This window comes from Ochotona curzoniae, unplaced genomic scaffold, assembly GCF_017591425.1.
Source record: "Ochotona curzoniae isolate NIBS_2020 unplaced genomic scaffold, NIBS_Ocur_1.0 contig_899, whole genome shotgun sequence".
NCBI classification, from domain to species: domain Eukaryota; kingdom Metazoa; phylum Chordata; class Mammalia; order Lagomorpha; family Ochotonidae; genus Ochotona; species Ochotona curzoniae.
The window spans coordinates 7447199-7470438 of NW_024466605.1; the positions used below are offsets into that span (position 1 = coordinate 7447199).

General features: G+C 37.2%; 1 protein-coding gene and 1 non-coding gene across 2 annotated transcripts in view; one reads left to right on the forward strand and one right to left on the reverse strand.

The window, feature by feature from the left end:
- The window catches only part of WRN (WRN RecQ like helicase), a 104694-nt gene that overhangs the window by 65152 nt on the left and 16302 nt on the right, over positions 1-23240 (reverse strand). Inside the window, exons 5-16 of the mRNA XM_040994217.1 lie at positions 23063-23211; positions 22197-22346; positions 20966-21032; positions 16479-16593; positions 13730-14138; positions 11866-11946; positions 9428-9563; positions 8001-8076; positions 4522-4589; positions 4129-4237; positions 3496-3564; positions 731-813 (exon numbers count right to left, since the gene is read on the reverse strand). Coding sequence (XP_040850151.1) covers positions 731-813; positions 3496-3564; positions 4129-4237; positions 4522-4589; positions 8001-8076; positions 9428-9563; positions 11866-11946; positions 13730-14138; positions 16479-16593; positions 20966-21032; positions 22197-22346; positions 23063-23211 — 1512 coding nt within the window. The remainder of the gene's footprint in view (positions 1-730; positions 814-3495; positions 3565-4128; positions 4238-4521; positions 4590-8000; positions 8077-9427; positions 9564-11865; positions 11947-13729; positions 14139-16478; positions 16594-20965; positions 21033-22196; positions 22347-23062; positions 23212-23240) is intronic.
- LOC121165587 lies at positions 851-912 on the forward strand. Its single transcript, XR_005885289.1, has one exon. It is a non-coding gene; the product is annotated as a U7 small nuclear RNA (small nuclear RNA).

Here is a 23240-nt window from a genome sequence, read left to right on the forward strand (position 1 = left end):
ACAGATTTAATTTATACTTAGGAGATGAAGGAAGCTAAGTTTTAATTTCACAGAATTTAGATTCACTATGTATTCAACAATGTTTGGTACCTTAGTTAAAACACTGTTTGGGATGCCTGCATTTCATATCAAATACCTGTATTCTGTATCAAGTACCCTTTTGAGTCTTGACTCATCCACTTTTGATTCCGCTTTCTGCAAATGTGCACCCTGGAAGGCAACAGGTGGGATGGCTCAAGTATTTGGTTTCCTGCACCACACAGTCTATGATTCCAGGCTTCATATTTCAAGTGGGAGCAGCCCTATCTGTGCAGATGTATGGGGAGGGAACCAGCACATTCTAGATCTCTCTCTGTCCTATCTGTCTACTGTTCAAGTAAAATGAAAATAAGTAAAAATTAAAGGAAAATATTCTGTAAGTGCCTTATTATGTACCAGTCATCTAATTAAAAACACGAAAATAAGAACAGTATTTTTTCTTGAAAAGTTTATATTCTAACAATAAAAGCAGAGACATAGACACATAATTATAATCCAAGGGCCTAATTTTTCTATTGCAGAAGGAATTATAGCATACTATGAAACAAGATGAGAGAAACACCAGATTAGAGAACCAGAGATCTCCTAGCGGAGACAATGTTTGAAATAAACTTCAATTGAAGTAATATCCACCACCCTCTCACTTCAAAGGATAACTCAGTATTTACAAACATTCCACTCTGTCACTTACCAATGCTTGCATCAAGTTTTTGTAGTAGGTCCAAGTTACCCGCACAAAATTCTGGAGTCATATATACAATACGGTATTTGCCTCTGTAAAAACAAACAGGAAATGAAATTTATTACACCACAATGTTACAGCTCTTTTTGATTTTATCTAGCAGGCTTTCCAGTTTGTACTGGAAAGCACCTCATTAAAAAAGAAGAAGAAATATATTACAATAAAGAAAACAAACATTTCAATGGATTACAACTGAATACAGCTCATAAATCTTTAAACAATATACTATGCTGGGCCCGGCGTGACAGAGTAGTGCTTAAAGTCCTTGGTTTGAACACACCAGAATCCCATATGGGAGCCAGTTCTAATCCTGATAGCTCCACTTCCCATCAAGCTCCCTGCCTGTGGCCTGGGAAAGCAGTCGAGGACGGCCCAAAGCCTTGGGACCCTGCACCCCAAGTGGGAGACCTGGAAGTGGCTCCTGGCTTCGGATTGGCTCAGCTCCAGCTGTGCAGCTGCTTGGGAAGTGAACCATCAGACAGAAGATCTTTTTGTCTGTTTCTCCTCCTCTCTGTATATCTGCCTTTCCAATAAAAATAAATAAATCTTTAAAAATATATATATTATGCCCCTTGTAAAAATCTAATGAATAATGAAGCCTCATACATGTGTACATACTTTCAAATATATTGGTTTCTACAGCATATTATAGAGTATTTAGAATAAGATGACATGAGAAGCCAGTTCCTGATTTCTGGCAATCTAGTCTCTAAAGGGCCTGAGTTAAATATCTGAACTTCTAATAAACCTCGCATGATATTAGCACTCACCCACAAAACACCCTACTCTGAGAACTGCAACATACTCATCTCACTGTCCCATGATTAAATCCTCAACATCCTGCATTATTCTCTGGAGCCCATTCCTGCAGGCTGGCATAAATGTATTGGCCCAGGAATAGACATTGTGTGAAAGTCAAGCTAACTAGTCTCTGTCTAGAACCTTTGATCAAAAGACCTCCAGTCAGTCTCTGAAAGTGGAAAAATCTGAAAAAATGTACAAAATGGAGCTGCACAGTAGCCCTCCACTATTCTGTAACTAGGAAAACAAACAATGCCTACTTCTCTAGAGAGAATGCCAAGACTGAGACTCCACATAAAAACAAAGTTCTATTGTATTTTTCATGCCCAATTATAAGCAGTCAAGGACGGCCCAAAGCCTTGGGACCTTGCACCCATGTGGGAGAGCTGGAAGAGGCTCCAGGCTACTGGCTTCGGCTCGGCTCGAATAGGCTCGGGCCGTTATAGCCACTTGGGGAGTGAATCAGCAGACATATGATCTTCCTCTCTGTCTCTCCTCCTCTCTGTACAACTGAATTTCCAATACAAATAAAAATTAAATCTTAAAAAAACAAGTGTGTCTCATATATGAACAGTCACAGCAGCTCTACTGCTAACCGTCCCCAGATGGAAACAATCTAAATGTGTGTCAACAAATGAACAGACTGCAGAATATCTATATAACAGGGTCTGCACAACAGTAAAAGACATGAACTATTAATAAATGTAAACACATGGACAAATCTCAAAATCATTACGTGGAATCATTTAAATCAGACCAAGAAAACAGCTCATCAGGTAGGGGTGGTGCCACTGACACACAATTTAGAAAATGAAAACTAATCTACATTGACAGAAAGCAGATCAGCATTAACTTGACAGGTAGGGTGGGGAAGGCAGTGAAATGGGCAGGTATGCATCTAAAGAGACCTCTGTAAACCTAGGGAGTGACAGATGTGGTCATTATATGAAATGTGATGAGGGTTTTATAGGTGCATCCACACCTATAAAAAAGGAAACACATCTTCGCAAGATGACTTTTACAGGAATGTTTATAGCAACTTGATTTAATTATACCCAAACGTAAAATACTTTAGGCAGTCCAGAAATCTAGCTGGGGAGACCCCCTAGAGACCTTGCCTAGAATGACCTGAGACTTGTACGTGCATCGGCCAGTGCAGGGTCAGGTTAGGCCTGTCACCTGCACCAGGCAACGCATATACCACATACCAGTGGACACAGCTGCCTCATCAGTTTTGCCCCAGCTCCATGTTTCACGAGAACCAACGGGTGCTGTGGGTTAATCCAGCTTAGTCAGCTCACCACAAACCCGGTTCTCGCACACTGCAAGTGGCACTGGAGCCTAGTTGGGGCAACTCCAAATATGGGTTAAATGTTTTCATAAATTTATCAAAACTCAGTAGATATATACATTATGTGTATATGTTTAAATATCCATATCCATATATACACACACACTTTTCATATGTTTGAGATGTTATTCTTGGGAATTATTTCATGATAGAACTGGGGGGCAAGAAACCTAGAAACCAGTTTCTGCTAAGCCAAAACTGTATTGACTTTGTGTAAATAACTTGTCTCTGGTCTTCAGTTTTCTCATCTTCAGCCTCATCATCATGTTTCATTCATTCTGTTTCATCATCATGAGACAAATCAAGGAACTCTCCAAGCTCTCTTCTGAAACCCAGATTTTCAAATTCCATAATCCCAATGTTAACCTTATTGTACAAGAACTGAGAATAATAATTAAAGTTTTAAAAATTTAAAAGTTAATAGTTCTGCAATGTACTATAAAAATAAAGTATATTAAGTAATGGACATGTTGTTCATTCATTAAGTTTCTTTTTTGGTACAAAATTCTCTCACATTTCAAAGCCACTTTGCCAGATGATCAAAATCATACAAATTACTCACAATTTAATATCTTCTAGAACGTTTTTTGACTGTGCTGATCCAAGGAAACAAGCTGAAATGTTGGACACTCTGTAAGAAGAAAGACAAACACTGGAGCCACGCACAGTCTGTAATATCAGCTTCACCGTACAGAAGGAAGGAACAAGGAAATAATGTATACTCTTTTTTGCAGTTCTCTCTTTTCATAACTCATTCATTTCACAAATTCCTTCAGGGACCATATCAGAGGCAGATATTTAAGGGTGACCTTTCAAAAAACAGTGCAAGCTGCTTGGAATGAAGAAGTTGAACAGCTTTTAACAGATATTAAAAATATTTCCATTTACACACTACGTATGAGGCAAAGATAACAGAATACAAAAACTATACACACATACATATCTATTTAGATTTTCTATATAAACAGGTACAAAGTAATAATATTTTAAAAAGTATTGAGGCCACTTAGTAAGCCCTGATTTATACAGCACTCAAGAAAGAAATTTTGATGTTAACGTATGATATATGAATAGTAAGGATAAAGCAACACTTGCAAACACGTGTTACTGAGAACATACCCAATAGACCAGATGTTCCATTCAGAGGAGACAGAAAGAGAGCCAGGCAGGGTGTGGCCACGGAAACAGTACTCACTCAAGCTGCAGCACTTGGTCTTCCATCAAAGAAATGAGAGGACAGATGACGATGCCAATCTTGCCTACATAAACAGGTGGATACTGGAAACATAAACTCTTTCCATACCCTTGAGATAGAAACAACATACTCATTAAAAACAAAAAAGTAAACCTGGATACTTCAGCAGCTTCTTAAAAGTGCTTGTGTGGCTGAATGGTTGACACTGACATGCTGTCTTCTGAAAAACTAGGTAATGCATGTATTTGAGTCTTTTTTTTTCCTCTGCTCACTTTCTTATATATGTTATACCACTTGCATTTGTACTTTGAGAGTATAATGAAAGATTAAGCACTTTAAACAACTTAAATTCTATTTTTTAAAGGATTCGGTTATTTGCTTAAGTAAACTCACCAGTTGCCATGACAACAACATTATCGCGTCTTTCTTCCAAAACAGAATGAATCACTTTCCACTGTACTCTTAAAAGTTAAAAAAAAATTTGTTTTATTAATCAGAAACACAAGGGACAAGTCAAAACTCATTTAATCTTTTCGCTTTAATAAAATTTCTTTTAAAGTTTCATATACAATTGTGTACAAACAGTGGAACTTTATAAAACTAAAAAAAAAATTATTCAGGCTGACTGAACAACTAGGAGCATACATTTGGCCTATGCATATACTACATACAGCTAAGGTATATAGTACATGTCCAAAAGAACCAATGCTTTAAAATAAATAAGAAAAATGTTCCAGGATTACCCTTTGTATAACGGCAGTAATATTCTATATATATGATGATCTCATTTATTTGGAAAGCAGAGAAATCAGAGAGGAAGAGTCAGAGAGAGAGCTCTCCCACCAGTGGCTTCACTTCCCAAATGCGTGTACAGCAGCCTAGGACTAGGCCAAGTCAAAGCCAGAATACAGAAACTCCAGCTCCCCAACTGGGTGGCAGGGACTCAATACTAAGGTCATCATCTTCTGTCTTCCCAGCCCAGCAGAGAAAAGCTGGGCTGCAAGAAGGTGTGCAGCTCGATCCAGGCAGCTGATGTGGGTAACCCAAAAACAATGTTCACCCCAGTATCTTATAACTTAATAAAGATTTAGGTCATAAAGGCTGGCGTATACACTTACGTGTAAAAATGCACTTAAAATTTATACATTTCCTTGCATGTTAAATTAAATATTTCACTCTGGTTAATGACTTATATGTTAGAATACTTAGTGAGAAATATGATATCCACAACTGTCCTTGAGAGTATAGTTATAGAAAGAAAAACAAGAGGAATCTATTATCCATCTGCAGTGACTGCCAGGAGGTTCTTTCAAGTCTGCCTCTTGGGTGCAGGGGTCTAACACTTTGGGCCATTGGATGTTTTACTAGGCTGTAAGCAAGGAGCTGGTTCAGAAGTTGAGCAACTGAGACTCAAACTGGCACCTATATGAGATTCTTGCATCACAGGTGGTTAATTAGCTCGTGCCAGCATTTTTTTAAACGTCAATGGACTTACAGACAAATAGATGAATAAATGAATATGTGATAAAAAAAGATACAATAAAATGCAAACAGTAAAATCCAGGTAGCAAATACATAGGCACTAGCACAAATTTTTTTTCAACTTTGCAAAAGCTTAAATTTGTTTTCTTTTTTTTTAAGATTTTTTTTTTTTGAAATTGGAAAAGTAGATCAGATTTACAGAAAAGAGAGACAAAGAGATCCTTCATCCACTGGTTCATTGACCAAATGGCTCCAACAGCTGCAGTAGAGCCAGAAGGCAGGAGCTTTATCCAGGTCTCTCACACGGGTGCAGGGTCCCGAGGCTTTGGGTCATCCTCCACTGCTTTCCTGGGCCACAAATAGGAGTTGTATCACAAAATGGCTCAATGGAAAAGCCATATCCTGTAGTACCAGCATCCCATTTGGACACCATTTAGAGTCCAAACTGTTCTATTCTAATGCTGCTAATTAACCCGGAAAAGCAGTGGCACCCAAGTGCTTGAACCCTTGCACCCACACAGGAGACTGGCAGCCACTGCAGCTATTTGGAAAGCGAACTTGTGGGTGGAAGGATTCTGTCTCTCCCGCTCTCTCTTCAAGTGAACCAATAGGTAGAAGACCTCCCTCTGACTCTGTGACTCTACCTTTCAAAAATTACTAAATTAGAGATGGACTCCCAATGAAAACATTATATATATCTCTTTTTTTATTGGAAAATCAGATACATAGAGGAGGACAGACAAAGAGGAAGATCTTCCATTTGATGATTCACTCCCTAAGTGACTGCAACAGTTGAGCTGAGTCAATCTAAAGCAAGTAGCCCAGAGTCTCTTCCAGGTCTCCCATGCACGTGCAGGATCCCAAGGCTTTGGGCCGTCCTCGATTGCTTTCCCAGGCCACAAACAGAGAGCTGGATGAGAAGCAGGGCCACCAGGCTTAGAACCGGTGTCCATATGGGATCCCAGAGAGTGCAAAGCAAGGACTTTAGCTGCTAAGCTACTGTGCCAGGCTCAGAAAATGTTAAATATATCTTGAGACTTGGATGCTGGACATTCTGCCACCGTCCATACCTATAATGTCAGGATACACTAAAATAGCCAAATGAAGAACTGTTTATGAAGGACAATTTTATTATAATGATATAGGGGAAATCAGAGAGGGGCAGAAGGAGGGATCTGGGGAGAAAGATGGAAAGGGAAATCCTAGAGCCTATGGAACATTATTATCAAACAATAAAATAATAAATTTAAAAAATTAACTGTAGACATGGGATACACTTCTGTTGTTAGGTCTTTTATTTCTTTGAACAAGATACAGTTTTCAGTTTGTCTTTCTTGCATTTGTTTTGCTAAATTTATTTCCAAGGGTTCTTTTTGTTATTGTTGTATATGGGATTTTTTTTCCTAAATTCATTTTCAGAATGCTCATTGCTAGTATATAATAATCTAACTGACTTTTCTATTTGATCCTATATTTTGTGCCTTTCCTAAACTAATTAGCATATATATAAATATATATATATGTGTGTGTATATATATGTATACGTGTGTGTGTGACTTTGTTGTGGATTCTTGAAAGTTTCCAATATATAAGATGATGTCATCTATGCATAAAGATAGTTTCAATATTTTCTATGTAATCTGGAAAACCTTTCCTTTATCTTACCTTGTAAAGAACTTTCAGAATGGCATTGAAGCAGCAAAATCAGACATCTTGCCTTATTTCTGATCTTAAGGGATTGGCACTCAATCTTTTTTTTTGGCATTCTGTCTTTTACCTTGATGTATGATGTTAATTATAGAATTTTTCATAATTGCTCTTTGTCAAGAACCTCTAGTCTTAGTTTGTGGAGAATTTTTATCAATAAAGGTTTTTCGATCATATCAATCAATCAATGAAGTGTAATCATAGGAAAAGTCAGTCTAGATTTTCAAATTGTTAGATTTACTCAGATTTACTCTTCCCTCAATTCATTTTTGCTCATCTTATTTTTATACACATAAGTGTGCCTCTAGAATGAAAATACATGTTGAGAATGTTAAAAAATCAATGATTATCACAATTCTTCAAACTACAGTCTTATGCAAACCTATTGTTTTAGCATGCTTTGGACATCACACACAAAACAAGCCCATTTAAAATGAAAAACATGTCAGCAGTGAAATCCACTTGTTAATGCCTTCAAACTAGTTTCTACATAGAACTAATCCATCAATGAAAAACCAGTTTTCCTTACTAACAACAATTTGTATTTCAAAAAATATATAACTACTATGCAGCTGTGCAGCTATTGCTAAATGGATGATGCATTTTCCTTCTTTCCTTTGTGAATAAAATAGAATTGAATACTTGTTTAAATATATGATTTAATTTACTGAGATTATACTCACGGTTTGAAACTGAAATGGCCAAAGTATGTCTTGAGGCAAATAACTTGCTCTGCACTGGGCTCTGGTAACAAATGTTCTTAAAATGGAATAAAATTAGTATTAATGTTCAAGTGAAAAACATACTAGATCAGTCAGGGGGGGGGGGAATGTATTTGGTTGATTTCTTTTAAGTACATTTATAGGTATTACCATTTTTGCTTTCTGTCCCTTAATTTCAATACAATCTGGTCCTCTGAGTATCAGTCATGACTCCTTAATGATGATTAAGCATTGAAGTATGCCTGTGGCACGCACTTGGCTAGCACTGACGGGCTGGACTCAGTTATCCCAGTGTAATGCTTAAAACAAACCACAGGGTCCCTGAAGGACAGGGTACCTGCTGACAAACAGGAAAAGATGTGCACACCTTTTGAAGTCACACAAATCTGCTGCATTGATTGTGGTGTAAATGAAGAGGAAAAATGGTTTATGTTTCCTTCAGCACTCCCTATATCTAATTCAGTTAAGTACTCCTAGTTACCTAAACACCTGACCAAACTCTAATTGCACAGCACAATACAGTTACATTAGTTCTACCCAACTTTTACAATTCAATCTTGGGCTGAAGAAATCACAACTGACCAAGAAGAGTAAATGAAGGTCAAGATAATTTATCCATAAGCACATCGAAGTTCATTATTTTGTTCTGACAGTCCTAAATAGGAAATTAATTTGGAGAAAGCATGTGTTTAGGATAAGAAAACAAAGCAGATAATATTATCAACATGTTTGTATACACATTTAAAATTTTCCACATTATTGATGAAGTGCAGCTCTAATGAGAATCTTACTTTTCAAGAGCCCCATAATTCTAATATGATTCTGTACACTTAAAATAACACAAGTTTCACTTAACACATTCTCTACAACAGTTAACATGGTGTGAAAATCAGTCTACACTGCTATTTGATACCACGCTACTTGATTTAAACAATACACTCAGAATGAGCAGATGCTATGTGCTCATGCTATAATGATGCTTAACATTCCAAAAGAAATTAATCATTTTTATGACTTTCATTAAGACACAAGCAAAAACGTAAAATTCAGATGAGATTTCACATAACCACATTCACCTAACACTTCTACTCTTAATAGATAAAAAGAATGTACTTTATGGAGACAAAAAATGCCATCGATTTTTTTTTTTTAAATTTCAGACACACAGACACAGAAAGGGAAAAGAGAGAGATCCCATCTGATGGTTTATTCCCCCAAGGCCACAACAGCCAACCATGTGGGGCCAAAACCTGGAACCAGGAACTCAATCCAGGTCTCACATGAGTAGCAAGAACTCAATTATCTTAGCCATCAACACTGCCTCCCAGCTTCTGTATCAACAGAAAACTGGAGCCAGGATCCAGAAACAAGAATCAAAGAGTGTTTACCCTCATCATCTTCTTCCTCTTCAAGAGCTTCTTTTTCACCTTCATCTTCTTCAATGGAAAGATCGAGGCTTCTTTTCATTTCTAAGTCTTTAGAATAGATTGGTTCTATGTCACCACTATTTAAGCTTTCTAAGGACTGAAAGTTTAGAAGAAATTTTAATGGCAAAATCACGGGCATATTGTTATCTTTTTCACCAGACACAAAAGGACTGTAACTAACAGAGACTGCCGTTTTGTTCAAAGCTGGCAAATATGCAAGGAACACCACAAAAGAACATGTGTGCTCCAGTTTAAACGTGCACAAAAACGATCGCGAAGGCAGAAGGCCAAAGATGGAAAACGTCCAGTGTAAACACAGTTCATTAACAGAATACAATGAAATGACCCTGCAGCAACTCATCATAAATTCTGAATTCAGATAATTTAGAATATTTTTCTTTTTTTTACTGTACTTTAAGTTTTTTAGATACCAAATAGTAAATCTGGGCATTTCTGTCACTGATCTATGAGTTCCTCATTACCATGTGTTAATCTCTATTTTTTGAGTACAGATAAATTTAAACTATAAGCAAACAATGTGTTTTTGAAAATTTTTAAAAAGATATAATCTCATAAAAAATAGTACAAATGTAAAATAAAGTTATTTGTTATTTTGACTTGACAATAAAATCTTCCATTCTCCTAAGGAAACATGAACTATTTTAAGGATGTTAGCTTATTTCAAAATTACTTCATGTATAACATCTTATGCGAAGAAGTGACAGGATGATCTTATTAAACAACATTTCTCATTTGTTTTCTCTTTTACTAAACCTTGTGTTATTTTACAGTTTTTTTAAAAGGGTATTTTGCACTTAGAATAAAAAAAAGAGTGATTCCATTTCTGAATTTTTTGGTTCAGGTCCACAAACATCTTTGGAAATTATTTTAAAAGCAGTTTTCTCCCATGAGTATCTAGCTACTTCTTAGGGGACATAACATATATGTTTACAGAGTCTACAAGCACTCTATAAATGCATATTTTTTTAAAAGATTTCATTGTTTACTTCTTTGAAAGGCACAGTAATAGAGAGGAGAGGCAGAGAGAGAATTTTTTATCCTCCAGTTTACTCTCCAATGGTCACAAAGGCTAGGGCCCTTCCAGATGAGAGCCAGAAGCCCATAGCTTCCTCCAGGTCTCCAAATCACATCAGTGTAGGTCCCTCAACTCCCTCCCAGCCTCACCCCACAGCATTTGGGCCACTCTCGGCTGCTTCTCGGTTGTATTCACAGGGAGCTAAATCTGAAGTGGTCCAGCAACCTCTCAAAACAGTGTTCATATGGGATGCCTGCATCACAGCCAGCAGCTTCAATAATTACCTCATGGGGACAGACCCTAAACGTACACCTTAATACACACACACACACTTATATACATAAAATCAGTATCATGAATAGAAAAATCTTATCGACCTAAAGATAAGGAATAAAAACTATATATATATATATATATATATATATATATACACACATACATACATATATATACACACACATACACATATATATATATATATATACATATATATACACACACTTTTGTGTTTTTCTTCATTTTGCTCTAATGTGGCTGAACTGACTTTTCTTTCTTATTCGCCATCTTTCACAACTCTTGACAAAGAAAATAGAGGCTGGGGTCTGCAATCTACACAGTGGGTTAAGCCATTGCCTTCAAGACCAAATGAGTACTATTTGAGTCCTGGTTGCTCCACTTAGGATCTAGCTCCCTGCTAATGCACCAGGAAAAGCACTGGACGATGGCCAGAGGGCTTGGACCCCTGCTACCACATGAGAAACCTGGATGGAGTTCCAGGCTCCAGCAATGCAAATATTTGGGGAGCGAACCAGTACATGAAAAGTCATTCTGTCTCTGCCTCTCCTATCTATAACTTTTTCAAAACAACAAATAAATCTTAAAAGGTTAAGTGAAGGGATAGAAAATATATGCATTATAAAGTACTAATTTCAATTTGTTAAATGTTAGAAAACTGTGTACAACAAAAATAAAGCACAGCAGGCAATGTCAAAGAAAGCAAAATAGCTTACTGAGTATATAAAAACAGGATTTGCAAATAATGGGAGAGACACATGGATGGAAGAAAAGGAAACCAACCTTAATAATGAAGAACCTAATCACTATCCATAATCCAGGAAAATACAAAAATAAAGTGACTTTAGGAGGAGCACAGAGAATACACTGATTGGTTTACTCTTTCTAAAACCCAAGTCATATAGTATATAAAATATATAAATATGCATTACAAAACATTAAATCTTATGCCAAACAACTGGCAGCAGTATCACTATGGTAGGACCTAGTATGGGACTAGACAATGCTTCACTCAATTAAAAGTCCTTTGCAAAGAACTTAAAGTAACTTTTAAAAATTTTTAACATACCTTAAGCATCTCCATTTCTAAGTCTTCATCACTTTCAATCACATAAGATGAATCATTTTCATTGTCTTTAGGAGATAAAAGCTTAAAAAAAAAAAAGGATTTCAAACATTAAGCTCCACTATAACTGATTCCATACCATTTTCCACAATGAAGTTCCTATACACTAGGAGAACTTCTTATCTCATAGATAAATATGCAACAGTACTTATATATCTGTATGGCACATAGGAAAAAATGGAGGGTAGAAAGAATGAACACAGAAACAAAGCAAGAAATACAGCTAGAAAGACCAGTTAAATATGCTTGAAGTAAAATCACCACTCTAAATGTGAGTACAATGTAACAAGCTAAATTACGGTTCAACAATGTCAAACTGTACCTCCCAAGCCTTTTGAGTACCATGTCTCCACAATGCTGAACATTTTGTGTAGCAAGAACAGTTGTTCTTTTATACCCACTTATTCTTAAAGATTGCAAAAACTATAATTGTAATAACGATATAAATCCATATATTACAAAGAGCATCCATAGATATTAGAAAATAGTGCCAGGTGTTTTATTTATTAAACACATTGCTGAAGTTTGATATGAAGAAGCTTTATAATAATTTGTCAAAATCTATGAAGTGAGAGTTCAGTGGCATGGAAGAAACAAAGAAAACAAATCTAGAAAAATTAATACTTAATAAATTGCCAAAAATACTAATACTTAAACTGGGAGTAGAAAAAGGAAGTATAACTTTAATTAATTTGTATATTTTAAGTTAAAATATACTTTTAAATCAGTTTTTTTACTTAGAAAGAAAAGTTGTTTTACTTTTTTTGTAAGTGGGGTCTATAATGAGTAAAGGAAACAATGCTAATATTAATACACAATAAAAATAACAATAATGAAAAATCATAAAATCATGCCAAATCATAAAATCTTGATGATAATTCCATAATGCTATATTAAGCAAATTTTAAAGTACATGTCAAATAGGAAATTTCTAGAAAATTCAAGGGCAATGTAGATGTTAGCAAAAGATGATCCCCAATAAAGGAAATTACAAACGGTTGGTGTGAGAACAATTTGAAAACAGTTTTAAAATAAAATAATTATGCATTGATAGAAGCAAATGCTGACACTATTACCAATAATACATCAAGAGCTTCTCAGGCAATCAGAAATTTGTTTCCATTAGGCAAATAAGAGGAATAATTTATTACTTTTTTAAAAATGTTTTAAAGTACTTGTAGCAAAAAGATATTCAAAAATTAATAGAGTATAGACATCATAAGTAATTTTTAAATAAATGAAATATGAATGAGAAATTAAGCACTCAATTAAGAAATGAAAAGCTGAGTTACTGACTTTTCAGATGACAATTAAGTAGTGTGAGGCAAAAACAATAAGGGTTTATTAAAAAGTCTCACATATTAGCAAGTAAAAAAAAATCCTCTATTAAGACATAAGACTCCCCATAATCATCTCTGGAAGACATATGAAAGAGATCCACCAAAAAAAGGAGGTATCTATTATTGAAAAAGCATATGAAATTATAAAGTAGCAAATGTAAGAAATATCTACTGACACTATAAAATCTTGCCACTATACAATGCTATTTATTACACTATGTCAGAGGCAACAGAGTAGTGTGTAAGCCAGTGATGCCCCACTATTTGTCTTTGTAGTTTTATTAAAACACAAGCATGTTGTTTTTTACAATGGTTAGTAGCTGCTTTTACAACTGCAGAGCTGAGTAGCTGAGACAGACTTCATCTCCTCTAACAGCTAAAATATCTGTTCTCGGCTCCTTTTTGGAGAAACACGCCAGCTGATCCCTGTCAGTGCATTTAGACAGTGTTTCCTCCCTGTTCAGTACCTCAGCAGATGTGTTGGTAACATCACTAAAGGTTTCCTCCAGAGCCTGCTGCTCCAGCATTTGGAGTTCCTGTTCTGTGATATCTAATGACATCAAACAAAATCTGTCCATATTCTCTTTGGACTTTTCTTTTATTCCATCTTCAAATCTATCTTCTTGCTTCATTTTATTTCCAAATACACCTTCTCCATCACATCTAATCAGATTACCATGTGCTGCATCCCCTGTCTCATTGTTACAAGTTTTATGTTCTCTAATTTGCTTGTCTACACCAGTAGTTGAGTCATCCAACAGTGGTAAGTTGAAAGTATCACTGGGGCCCAGTCCTGCGTTCGTGTCAGTTGAAGCGAGTATCACCTTCTTCAGTGAACATATGTTTTCTGAAATATCCTTCAACAGTACAGAAATCCTAAAAAGAAAAGTAAATTCAACTTTAATAGTGTTAACTTGAAGGACAATTTTGAAAGATTTTTAAACAATGAAAGCTTTCTAAATTGAACTTCCTGCAAAGATCCTTCGGAACACAAGTACTCAGGGGTTTTGTGGGTCTTTGTTTTTCTTCTACTTTTTTTCTTTTTTGCTTTTTAAAGATTTATTTATTTTATTTGAAAGTGTTACAGAGAGTGAGAGAAAGACAGACATCTTCTATCCAGTGGTATACACGCCAAACGGCAACAATGGCCAAAGCAGGACCAGTCCAAGCTGGGAGCCAGGAGCTTCTTCTAGGTCTTTCATATGGGTGCAAGAACCCCAGGAAGCTGAATCAAAAGTGGAGTAGCCAGGACGTGAACTGGCCTCCAAATGTGATACCAGTGCTGCAAGCAAAGGATTAGCATGCTATGCCATGACACCAGCCCCACCCAAGTGTTCTTGTTTCAGTAATGCTCATATATGACTTTGGCTGACAGGATACTCTTGAGCCAAGTTTAGCATTTTAACATTCCATGGGACTTGTAGCCTTACTAAAAACTGAATTGAGTTCCTGATCCGAAGCATTTGGGAAGTGGATCAGCAGATGGGACCTCTCTCTGTCCCTGCCCCTTCTCTGTGTCCCCACTGTTTCTCTCAAATAAACAAACACTTTTTTAAAGATTTATTAATTTTTATAGAAGGAGAGGCAGACAGAGATCTTCCATCCACTGGTTCACTCCTCAATATCCTAACTGAGCTGATCTGAAACTTAGATCCAGCTTCTTTCGGGTTTCCTACAGGGGTACAGGGTCCTAAGAACTTGAATCATCCTCCACTGCTTTCCTAGGCCATAAGCAGGGAGCTAGAATGGAAGTGGAGCAGTGGGGACACAAAGTGGCGCCCATATGGGATGCCAGTGCCTAGAGGTGGAGGGTTAATCCCCACCACCACCATGCCAATCCCCCCCAAACTCATTTTATACTTAGTTTCACATCCAGCTCACATACATGAACAAATAATTTAATTGTAATAGCTATGCGATTCAGGTTATTTGCTAAATGCACAGGGAAAGCTGTATCATATATACATAGCAACTGTGGCACAGACCAAGTAATGAGACTATAAGGGCCTATTTACTCTGCATAAAAAACAGCTAATGATACATTTCACATAAAGTTGTGAATAAACCCTAACAAATACCAAGGCCATACATGCCTTCTTCACTAGCGAACCTTTCCTTCCTTTCATGGACTCGTGTCGTGTTTATGACTGCTGTGCAGACAGCCTCGGTCCTCAGCAGGCCAACATGTCCTTGACAGCTACACACAAATGTAAAAGACCGGATTTAAGCCAGTGACTCAGCTATACTATTGCAGCCACTTAGGGAGTGAATAAACAGACGGAGGATATTTCTCTCTCCCCTTCTCTCTTTAAACCTGCATTACCAATAAAAATAAATAAATCTTTTTTAAAAAAATGCAGAACCCAGCTGAAGGGGGAAGAAGGACAGAAACAGTGAAAAAGAGCTGAATCTCTAAACCAACTTTCTAAATCTCTCAACCAAAATCATAAAAATCACCCCAAAAAAGAAAAAAAGCAAACCAGCAAACACTGCAGTTTTTCAGTCAGAATTTCCTCTGTTCCTTTGATGGCCTCACATTCCTAAAAAGTTATATTTTGCCTCAAACATTGTATTAACACTTTGTAATTATTCACTGTTCAAGTGCAGTTCTGCTTTAGAGATCCTGTAAGCAGTCATGGCCTGGGTGAAGTCAGCTTCCAATATGAGCTTCCCACACAGCACCGTAGTTCTAAGTCTACTAACGTGTATAGAATATTCGACTCAAATACCTGAAGTTATCTGGTGCTATAGCTATAAAACAATCTTTAAAATCTGAATGCCTTTTGTTCAGTCTGCTGAAGAAGTTTCCAAAGACAAAGGTTACTTTTATTTACAGATTTCATGTTATCATCTTACCAAACGTAATTAAGTAGATAATTCAGAAACAGTATCCTGCATCTTAAACAATTTACTCAATGTGTACATGCTCTTTTTTGCTTTGACAAAAATATAAATGTGATTCCACAAAAGTCTAATATAAATTCAGCTTACATTAAGCTTCTTTATTTCATAAAGCATCCCATAAAGCAAACAGAAAAGCTGTAAGCCACTGGATGCACTCCCTAACAAGTGGAAAGATCTTTCTCAGATTTTTACATCAATCGGTGCTTATGTATTCAAACGAATTTGTATGAGTCCACCACCAAGGACGTAATTCTCAACACAGAGGAAAAAGCAGCAAGAACAAATGGAAATGATAAAAATGAAATAGGGAACCTCTGTGGATTCTCCAGTTTTCTCAAGCTGTTGGGGAGCCTCTTAGCCAGATCCATCACCTCCTCCGAGACCGAAGCCAACTGTTTCTTCACATCACCAGGTAGAATTTCCTCCCCTAGGAAGACAATACCAGTATCAACTTCTACATCACAAAACAGAGATATTTATTTAGTCACTTCAATAAATAGTATTAAGATTCAGACTTTCACTTTATTTCCTTAGATGATTTCCAACAAAACCGCATCCTTCTCTAATCCCTAAATCACCTCACTTTACTACTCTTCCCAATGATCTGTATTTACACTGTGTACATACCAGGCCATGAGCACAGAAATTAAAATATCAACCCATCTGCAGTATTTCAAAATCAGAAATCAATGTACTGCTTAATTATGAAGTTTGATAAACATAACTTATCCAACACCGATTCCCCAACTGCCTACACGATCAGTCATCACCAAAATAAGACGTAAGCCCTTCTCGACACGGTGATCATCTTCCTGATCCCTGGCTTTGTCTTGTGTGCTGCAGCATTCTCCATCAACAGCACAAAACCTGCCCTCCTCTGCCAAACCCTTCTCTTTCGTGAATTGCTTTATCACTGCCATTCTTGTCCTTCAAAAAGCCCAGCTCCCACCACAGCGTTGCCAGCATCCCTAATGGATGCCGGTCCTAGCCCCAGCTGCTCCACTTTTGACCCAGCTCCCTGCTAACGTACCTGGCAAAGCAGTAAAATATTGCCCAAATCCTTGGGCCACTGCACCCACATGGGAGACCTGGAGAAGGCTTCTTGCTTCAGACCAGCCTGACTCAGGCCATTGCAATCATTTGCGAAGTGAATCAGCAGATGAAAGATGAAAGAAAACAAGAAGCCCTGCTCCTCTGATGCCTGTGACATGACACCACTATACAACCTCCTGTTTCTGAGTGCTGTAGTTACCCTGTGATTGCAAAACCGTCTCTTTTCATATCCTGTCACCACCTGGCTCACTGTCTTTCCCACAACTGTTCTTATGATCATCCCTCATAATTTCAACATCCACGAAGAAGCTCTGACAGTGTGGTCTTCTCAGCGCCGGGACCTCTGTATCTCTAACCCATCTTTTCCTTGGCTGACCTCAGACACACATTCCAGAGTCATGCTCCTCACCTCCTAACTGCCAAGAAAATCACCACTCCCTGCCTTCCTTCATTAGCCCAACCCAGCCGGCCTTTTCGTTCCTACTAACTTCCTACTCCTGCTTCCGTCATGTCTTGTCTTCGCTGCACAGCAGCAATCATTCCTTTGTATTCTTGAGCACAGATTTGTCCTTTCCTTTCCCTCCACCCACAGGTAGCAAACAAAAAACTGAAAAAAAAAGAATCCTTAATAGATGGAAAGAAAAACCTGTTCTAAAGACTTTATTTTTGGCATACTTGATGCTTACATTACAGAAGCTGGTTGTAGCTAAAACAAAAAGACAACTCTGATTACTAATTTGACTTTAAATTCATGATATAGATCTGAAATAAACCCTTAGTTCTGACTGCTAATTCTTCTACATTTCCCACTTTCCCTCTCTCAGGATAACTACTTCACACCTGTTCTCTTTCTCTTTGAGCTGTTGACACCTGCTCATCTCTCTTCTGCTAAAGGAACATCAACACTTCTTATTTCGCTAGGAAAACAGGAACAATTAGATGAGAAAGAGAACAACCTCATATTTCCACTCCCCAGTCTGCTAATTAGGCTGTATTATTTTCTCTTTCTCACATTTATAGCACCATTCCTTGAGGAGTTGTCCACATTCACACTGAGCTTTTCTGCTCCCATTTCCAAATGATCTTTTGCCTCCAGCAGCACAGCAAAAACCACAGTTGGAAGAAGGTGCTTGGCTTCCAGAATATTAAAGTGTAACTGTTCATTCTAGATCCTTACTTCATGCAAATCTTCAGAGAGATTTAAAATGCTTCATAACCTTCCCCTCCTCAACCTTTTCTCAAGTGGGATCTGAATGTAACTTCTGCACCTGCTCTGTCCTTAGTGCCCCTTCCCAGTCTACTCTGCTACTTTCTCTTCATCTTCCCAATCTCAGATGAGGGTGCACCCTCAATGTCAACCCTCCCCTCTTCTTAATTTCATTCCTTCCCCATTCCAGTTGGCTCAATTTCACTGCTTTAACTATTATTCCCAAGATGATCTCACCAACTTCAACTTTTCCCCTGAATTTCAGAATTACACTGTCAGTTAAGTATCTTCTCGGATATCAACACACATTTAAAATGAAGCATGTCCAACACAAAATTACATAGCTTTCAACCAATTCTCTTCTAATAATTCTCCATTATAACTGACCCTTTCAATCATCAGTTTATCTGCTCCAAATATTCCATTCTTTTAACCATCTCTATTTCTCACCCCTTAAAGAACTGATAAGCAGTTCCTTCACAATGTACTATTAATTCCTAATATTTAAAGGACCCACTTCTCACCATTGTCTTCTGCCACTGGCCTAATCCAATTATCCTCTCTTGTCTGGGCTACAACAATAGCTTTGCAACTCCTTGCCTAAACCTGTGCTCTCTCACAGTTGCCAGAAAAACCCTTTTAAAACAAAATTCTAATCTTCCCATTCTTCTGCTCCAAAACCTCCAAGGATTTCTCACCAGCACCATCATATTTCTTTTTCATTAATAAACCATGAAATCAGATTCACAGTCAACAACACCCTAAACGCTCAGGCTACTTTCCCAGCTTCATTTCCTAATATTCTTACCCTTACTCATTTTGCTCTAGTTATACTCACTGTTGCTTAAGCAAGGCAAGCTTCACCCTCAGAGCTCTTGCACTTTCCTTCAGTGCACCTCCTTCAGCTATCTGCATGGCTGGTGCCCCTCACTTCAGTTAAATAAAAAGAAATGAAGGGGCTTGGTCTCTTTGGTTCAGTGAATTTTCCGTAATAACTCTAACAGTGCCTGACACATAGCAGGCCTTCAACGCACATGTTGTATGAATCAATATCTTTGTGCTCTTCAACCAAGCTTCTAAAAGAAGGTGGCTCACATGTGCTTTGGAACACATTCCTCAATGACTTACCCCTCTGTTAACACCATCTCTACTCCCCAACCCACTCCTTCACTCTCACTATGGTTACAATGCCTTTGTGTTACTGAAGCCTACAGACTCTTCTGTTCCACTAATATATGTACCAAATGACTACTTCCTCTTTGAAGCACTCTTTTGTCACCCAATACACTAAAACTGCTATTGCAAAAGTTTGCAAATTATTGATAAATTCCAAAATCAAATGATTAATTCTAGGTCTAGCAGTTTTCACTCAGCTCAATTTAATACATTTCACAAGGGCTTCTTAAACAAACTCTTCATTTGGTTTCATGTACACCATCCTGTTAACCCTTCTATGCCTGTTGCAACTCACACATCAAACATCATGACTTCTTAGTCATAGTTCTTTAGCTCAAACTATGCAGTTACAGTCTGCACTTGAAAATCTTGGCACCTATGCTTCCACTTTGAATCTTACAGGCTTCTTTTCTCCAGCATGCTTATAAATCAACCATAGGATTTCTCTTCCAAATCTTGCTCTTCCACGTCAATTTTCTTTTCAATCCATGTTTTTCATGCCAGCAGAATAGTTATTGTTGGCAAATGCTTTTCTTTGTTCCTATAAATACTATTGGTTCTGCTGATCTATCAAATGTATTTTGACTCTATTTCCATCCTCAGATCAGTAACCAATTCAAATTTCAAGCTAGTACTACCTCCCACTTAATTATAGTCATAGCCATGACAAAAGGTCTTCCCACTATGGCATTTTTTCTATTACAATCCATTCTTCAATGCTCAAATTATTCTTGTCTAATGTAACTCATGGCACTTCTATTTTTAAAACCCTCCCAAGGTCTACACTGGCAGGAAGCTGGAGTCAGAAGCCAGAAATAGGAATCAAACTCAGGCACTCTGCTTTGAGACACAGGCATATTAACTACAAAGCTAAGTGCACAATCCCAAGTTCTAATGCTTTCTTACGTTCTGAAGATTTATTTATTTGAAAAGCAGAGAGATCATCCACCCCTTGTTTCACTCCTCAAATTGGCACAACTGATTGGTTTGAGCTAGGCTAAGGTCAGGTGTCTCAAATACCTTCAGATCAGTCACATGGGTGCTAGAAGCCAAAGCATTTGGGTCAGCCTCCCAGGTGCATTTGCAGGAAGCTAAACTGGAAATGAGACAGCCAAGACAGGTGCTCCGATGTGGGAAATCAGTGTGAAAAGCAACAGCCTCTCAAAAGCAGCAGCATCACCTGCTGCAGCACAACACCAGCTTCCTCGAATTCCACTCTGACAGAGCCTGGAGAGAGCTCACCTTAGTGTCCACGCTATTGAGACATTCAAGATTGTCACAATAAACACTTTGCAGGTATGCAAATAAACCTCATAGATCAGCAAATGCACATTTTCTCTTTTATTTCCAGTCCTTTACATACCATTATTTATACCAAACGTCATAGAATCCCCCAAGATTTCCAGTTTTTGATAAAGGATGAGACCAGCCTACAGGAAAACAGAAAAAGTAATAATTCATGTTCATGGTAACCAAAGTAAAACTACAAGTCTCATAGTTAGAAAAATCCAGTGAACAAACTGAACTCACCTTATTTTGTTAGAGACCTGTGTGTCCTGCTTTAAACCAACATACCAACTGTGAGAATAGAAACTAAGGCGCCTAAGCCTTAAAATAAAAGCTGAGGTCTTACTTATCAATACTACATATTACAAGTAGGTATGTAAACCAAATAACTTGTAAACAGAACCTGACAAAACTCAGTCTAAGGAGAAATACGTTTTGACTATACTTCTCCACCTCCTTAGCTTCGTTAGATCAGCAGAGGACGTCAGTGTGGGGACAGTCCTCACCCAAGTGCTGTTAGCAGGAACAGCCAAGTCAGACTGATTCTTCAGAATAAAACTGCTGTCGAACCATGCTAGTTCTCAACAGTTTGTGATTTTGTAAAGGGAATGCATCATTCTATTTTCCTGACAATTTTTTTTCTGCTTATGAATCAAAAGAGTTTCCATTCCTTAAAAAAAGATGCTTTAGGGAAACAAACCACTCATTTGTGAATATAAGTATGAATTGGTGGTGAGGGGAATTCACAATGAAATAAAATATGCTTCTTAAATTAAATAGTAACTATGGTAATTTTCTATATATATAGTAAGACTTCAATATGACTTACTCTACTATGAAAAATATCTAGCAGCCAAATTTAGAAGCATTTTTTCTAAATTTACCCAAAATTTTAATATAAATATAAGACATAAGGCACTTTCAATATAGAAAAGACCTTATAATTAATTTTCCTCTGGAGCTACCTGCATACCAAATGCTTCATCAATTCCATTTGTGCCTGCTCAGTCTCAGCTTATTAGCCTTCCATGTTTTTAGACGGTTCATTTTTTTTTTTAAGGTACAAACAGGACATTACTTTGGCCGCATGACAACAGCAGTAACTAGCAGTGAACAGTCTGTTGATTGGTACTTGCTAATTAACATCGAGAATTCACAGTACCACTAAATGTCTTCCTAAGCATTTTTAATGCCAAATTGACACTAGATATTTCAGTTGAGTTTGTGCCAGTTTCACAACGCAATTTTCCTAAGGTACTTTAGGAGAAAGTTTAAAGATACGCCACAATATACAGATCTTTACATACGTAAGCGTCAGTAGCCGCGTAGAGCTTCTGGTCCTCAGTGAGAGGAAAATCACTCCAGTTGCTGCAGCGGATAGACTTGTCTTTCAGAAGCTGTTTACCTAAGAGGTGTTTAACCAGACCATTGAGGCTCCAGGTCTCTGTGCTTTTCAGCTGCAAGTCATGAAAAATCGGAATAGAAAAAGGTATTTCCTTCTGTTATCTGATATTCTTAAATACTACCCAATGGCCATGTCACAAATAAAATTAGAAATCCTACACCAAAAAGCAACCAAGTGATAGTCATCAATAAATCTTCAGACAAAAAAACAAAACTCAACTTCACAGTCTTTATTAACAAAACTTAATTCTGGGATTCTCCAATGTAAGTACTAGAATTCCTTGAGTGTAAAAAAAAAAGTTGAATGTGCTACTTTGCTTTCTGTTTCCAAGCCATACAAATACTTTGTAAAATATGGGAACTTAATGATGCCTTTAATAAAATAAGTAAGATATGAATAGTAGAAATGGTGGTCAAATTTCTACCAACAGTATGACACCACAAGAGCTGCATTACAGTCTTTGAAAAGAAAATTGTCATAACTGCATTAGAAATATAATCTTTAAGATACAGTATTTAAATCTATACATATTTAGACAAAGTAAAATAATATTAAGAATGGGGTGGGGGTGGGGAAAGAGGGTAGAATTCTTGCTTAAAGAAATTACTTGCCGAGACAGTGGCTCAGAAGGAAAGTTGTCATTATGGAACATTGCAATGCAACTTTTTTACTGCTTAACTACATTTTTAAACATCTAATATTTGGATATAAGCCACATTCTGAGGTGCACAAAATCACCTTGTTTATAAATATTTGTATTATTTCTACCTTTTCATTGGCAACATCTGTCAACTCCACAAAACTCTTCAACTTGATGTCAAAGTCACGCAGGAGTTTCCACTGATCTCCTTCAATTCCTACACCTGCTTTTTTAATTGCTTCATTTTCAAGCAGCATTTTTAATCCCTGTGGAAAGACTGTAACATTTTATTGTTAGCTCCATAAA